This window comes from Nannobrachium achirus, assembly GCF_963921795.1.
Source record: "Nannobrachium achirus genome assembly, chromosome: 5".
In the NCBI taxonomy this organism is placed as follows: Eukaryota; Metazoa; Chordata; class Actinopteri; order Myctophiformes; family Myctophidae; genus Nannobrachium; species Nannobrachium achirus.
The window spans coordinates 16,922,287-16,927,550 of record NC_137814.1 but is presented as its reverse complement, the minus strand read 5'-3'; the positions used below and the strand labels follow the sequence as shown (position 1 = coordinate 16,927,550).

The window sequence follows — 5,264 nt, the reverse complement described above, 5'->3', positions numbered from 1 at the left end:
CATGTTTGCAATCTAGGAACCCATTTGGAAAAAGAAAAATTATCGTTTTGCTCCTGGGGGGCACCACTTTTTATACCTATTTTTAGAAACAGGAACGTGGTTTAGCTCCTCCCATCTCTTAGTCCACTTCCTTCCAGGTGTTTCTGTGTTTATTCCTACTAACACCACCCACTACATCAGGGTTCCCCAATAGGCGGCCCGAGGGCCATTTGCGGCCCGCGGGGGGCTACTGTCTGGCCCACACCAACCCCAGTAATAATGGTGGTATAAGAGCAGCAACACAACACTAGTATATCGTCGTTGTCGGGTGGAAATCTCGTATCTCCAAATTTATACGTTCTTTCGCAAATCATACAAGGCAGTCGCACAAAAGTAGTGAAAACAGCAGATCGGCTGTTTTCACTAGTTTAAATCTTTTTTTAAATGATAAGTGCAAAACGAACGGTTTTGGACATACAAGATTTTCACCCGAAAAACGACGATATCTGAACTTTCGCTGGTGTAGCGGGAACGCCACCGTCGCCCCCTGCAATCTTGTGGCCCTCGGCTTGGTACCCTAGACATAATTCGGCCCTTGGGGAAAACTAATTGGGGAACCCTGCACTACATGTTTAGAGGCAGTATAGCAGTGCTGACGGAGAGTCTTGAGAGAGATTTCAATGTTTGTTATTATCTATTCTACACATCTGATTGTGATGTGTGATCCGGTTCTGTTGCTGTGGTTCCGTTGCGTGATTTAAAGGTTTTGGCGTCATACACCCAGACAGTGTCGATGCCCTCCCCGGCGGTGTGGTCTGGAACCCAGGTGGGGAAGGGGAAGCGACAGGCCACCACCTTGGCCGTGGGCTGCAGCTCCCTGCCCAGCTTCAGCTCCAGCTCATCCATCTGTCAACACAGTGACAGAGAGATAGACAGTGGTGTATAAAGTAGACCCACACACTTTTACCAATGAATTTCCAAAACTTTTCCAAAACTTTTTCAGACTATTTAACCCAATTTCCAGGACTATATAACAATAATTCATCGTAATAACGAGTCACTTACTCCTATGTGCAATGCCCAAAGTCAGGCAGTGTAGCAAAATAAAGCGTGCACGCTGCGAACGGATCGTGGCGTGCATGCGGATCATGCACGATGGACACGTACGTACGTGCCCACGTCAAAAGGTAAGAGAATTGTGTCAGGGAACCCTCAAAGTCGATTTATGGTGGCAGTAAATGAGTTAACAAAATCAATAACCAAAAACAATGCATAGCTATTTTTTCCAGGACTTTCCAGGACCCTTGATAAATTCCCAAACTTTTCCAGTACTGGAAAAATATTTTTCTAATTTAAAAATATTTCCAGGAATTTCATGACCGTGGTAACCCTGGCAATCGCATAATTTCCCGCATAATCAGCCAAATGAATATTTCACAACTTTTCGCATATTTCGCAACTTTTCGCATATTCCGTAACTTTCCGCAATTTCACTGCATAAAATCACATAAAACCCTGGATATTTCATCGCAAAATCAAGAATTGTGGCCCGCATAATCAATGATTTTAGTCTGCATAATCCAGATTTTTGTCTGCGTTTTTCTATAGTAACTAAGGACATTTACCCAAGGACACTTTTGAGGTATTTTTTACTTTACTGGAGTATTTGCGATTTTCAGTGCTTTTACATCTACTCCACTACATCTCAGAGACAAATATTGTACTTTTTACTCCACTACATTTATTTGAAAACTTTAGTTAGTTACATTGAAGATTTAGATTATTACAAAACATACATTAACCACTTCGACCCTATATATACTTTGGCTGTTTGAAACTAGCAGATCTACAAGCTTGTAGATCTGCTATTTTCAAAAGATGTTTACATGACGAACTTGTGAAATGGGACAGTGCATAATGAGTACTGCATACTGAGTGCGTAATTCTTCAAACTCTGTAGTATGACAGTATCTCTGGCCAACCAGAACTGAAGATTCCTAAAGATTGAAGGATTTAAGAAGCAGCCCAGCCCGGTCCAATTGAGACACTCACCATTTGAGGGACTCCAAATATGACAACGTTAGTGTACTGAGAAAAACTGACCTAGGAAGAAGGAGACAGTGAAAAGATGCTTAGTCAGTATTCTTATTCTTATTAATAATAATGATGATGAATTCATTTACAATAACACACATGTATCACTGTGTGCTACTGAATACAACAATATAAATAGTAAAAAATAAAAACATTGAAAATACTGTATCTAGTAAGATATGAGCAGTTTAATTAGTCAATATTCAAATATGATAATTAAAAGCTCTGTTCTGGTCTGTTCTGTTCTGTTCTGTTATGTCTGTCTCTCTTTCTGTCTCCCACTGAAATGGCACTTTTAGCAGAATCCGCCCTCTTAAGTAGAATAAAAGTGCGTGTGACTGTGCCCTTTGAGATCACTTGTTATTCCTAGATCAGTGGTTCTCAAACCTTTTAATTTCAGGAACCCCATGACTCTGATGGGTGACAGACCTGTAAGGGTCCATTTTGGAACACACTCACAGAAAGGAACCCTGAGAGTCCCTGGACCACCCCACTTTGAAAACCACTGTCATAGAAATGGTATCGGTTCATCTCTAGTGAAATCAAGTAGCCTCTCAATCCATGACAAACTGCACAACTGTGACGATGGGTCCCCAGACTGTATTATTATTGAGCCCTCCTCAAATCATCGTCTTTTACTGTCACTGACCTTCCAAAGGTCAGAGATGTGGAAGGAGGTGGATGGACGCACCCCTTCTCTCCAGGCCTTGTAGCGTGAATACCACACCAGCCAGGGGTTCAGCTCAAAGCCAGATGCTTGAAAGCCGTGCTTAGCAGCCGCTATCACCTGCGGTAAATGGATTTATGACAAAAAGGAACAGTAGTTACCACTGACTGAGGTATATATGTTTTTACTGATCAGGTGAACTCATTGCATAAACATTAGAATAGCAACAAAAACTAAAACGTACTATCCTCCCATCTCCGCTCCCGATGTCCACCAGTGTCCCTGATCTGCTCTGGAGGACCTTGAAGACGTTCTGGACCTGCGCGGTGGTCGCGGGGACGAACGGAAGACACACTCTCCTCAGAGCAGGGGCGACGAACGGCGCTGTGACCGCGTACAGGGCGACCAGCGAGCCGCCCACTATCCCTGTTACCACCAGGCCTATCCTCTGCTTCATCCCACCTGCTGGAGAAGTGCGGACACGTTTTACTTCAGTAAAAGTATCAATTATTACTGCACAGTAGAAACACTCTGTCATAATGTAGTACGGTGACGCCACACTTTCATTCTACCTTTGTAGGTGGATGCCGCCCTCATAGGTCGAATAAAAGCCCTTAAAATTTAAAGTCCAGAATTATACTTGAGTGTAAGTGCTAAAATATTAGTATAACTGCACTTAAAGTACAGAAAGTAGAGAGTACTCAAATGTATACTAATCTTTTGAAAATGGCAGATCTACAAACTCACAAATTGTGAGCTTGTAGAGCTGCTATTTTCAAATGGCCGAAATGAAGTGGTTAATGTATGTTTTGTAATAATAATCAAAATCTGAAAAGTGAACTAGTTACTAAAGTTTTCAAAAAACTGTAGTGGAATAAAAAATACAATGTGTGCCTCTGAGATGTAGTGGAGTAGAAGTGAAAGTACTGAAACCTGGAAATACTCCAGTAAAGTAAAAGTAATAGCGGTTTCATGCTAGTAGAAGATTTCTGCAAAAAAAAAAAAAACGCTCCATTCTCATTGAAATGCATTGGGGGGGAATGTGGAATCCACTCTCATAGGTCCCTGGAACTACATATTTTGAGATGGGAGTCTGCGGCCAAATACATATCATTTTGGGGGTCCTTGTCATGAAAAGGTTTTGAGCACCACTGACATAGAAACATAGGTTTTAAAAAAGAACCTTCAAAGACTTTCACGATTTTTCAAAAATAGCAGATATTAGGCAAGCTCGCAGCGAGCACTGTGAGCTTGTATAACTGCTATTTGTCAATAGTTAAAGCACAACATAACGCAGTGAATCCTTATCCTTGTACCCAGGGCCCAGAAGTTGGTGCGACACCCCTGTATTTGAGTAAACTAGCCCTTACCCGTTCAAAGATATGAGCTCTGAAATGATGTGCAGTGTGTGGGTTATGGGGTGGGGTGTGCACTGTGCACACAGTATATGAGGGATGGAAAGTAACTTTAACTGGTGCTTACATGATAATATGTAGGAGCATCAATGTAAGAAATACCCGTTTTGTTTAATGGCTACAGAGATACTGTGTACCGATCTGCATGATTTTTGGACAACATCTGTAACAGGGCCAGACAACCCCTCCCCCCCCCCCCCCCCCCCCCACACACACACACACACACACACACACACACACACACACACACACACACACACACACACACACACACACACACACACACACACAGCTAGTTAAACATGTTGCCTCATGCTAGATGCAGAAGAGATAAGCCTCATGCTAGATGCAGAATAGATAGTATATACACCATAAAAATGCTAATAAACAGCATACGATTTGTGAAAGTGACAAACGGGCTTCACAGTTATGTTAGGTGTGTTCATATGCTAATGGTGATGCGATTTCAGATCAATTGCTCCAGCCACTGAGGAGAAACGCTGTTACAGACACTCAGACAGACAGACAGATATTTGGAAAATTATATGTTTGATGTAGACCCTATTAGTTACAGGAACTCACTGTCAGTGGAGCTGCTGCTGGAGGAGGCAGGCGGCGGATCTGTGTCCAGAAACACTTGTTGTTCTTGTGACATTTTGTCAAGTTTAATGTCATTCAATCATTCAGCATGTCTACCACAGTCATTACGTTCGTTCACATCCTTAATGGTCACCGTCAACTTCTTCTCAGCAACAAACTAAGAATGGACATCATCACGAACAGTGCATCCTGGTGTTGATTACAAAAAACAGTATTGTTTGAAAATAATCTTACATTTATTCAAAAAGGAAAGGTATCGAAAACACGGTTCAAGATCACTGTAGGACAGTATTCGTACGTCGCTGTTATTAGTCCGAGTAGATACTGTGACTATTAAGCATTGGTTCCTACGAACCAGACTGCTCTTCCCTTTCGACTGATGAAGCCATGAAGGGCAAAAAATAAACAAATAAATAAATAAATAACTGATATGTCATACATTTGTTATTCCGCACAACAAATGTATTTATGATATGAATAATGCATTAGCCTATAGGCCTATTAGCCTT

At 41.7% G+C, this 5,264-nt stretch overlaps 1 protein-coding gene across 1 annotated transcript; it reads right to left on the bottom strand.

Annotated features, from left to right (window-relative positions):
• Positions 1-548: 548 nt before the first annotated feature.
• atpsckmt (fATP synthase c subunit lysine N-methyltransferase) lies at positions 549-5,044 on the bottom strand. The gene is made up of 5 exons (XM_080726505.1): positions 4,738-5,044; positions 2,985-3,205; positions 2,723-2,860; positions 2,032-2,082; positions 549-885 (listed from the first exon to the last, which is right to left on the bottom strand). Exons 1-5 carry the CDS (start codon positions 4,808-4,810, stop codon positions 679-681), a joined length of 690 nt encoding a protein of 229 aa, XP_080582631.1. The 5' UTR covers positions 4,811-5,044; the 3' UTR covers positions 549-678.
• Between the last annotated feature and the right edge of the window lie 220 nt (positions 5,045-5,264).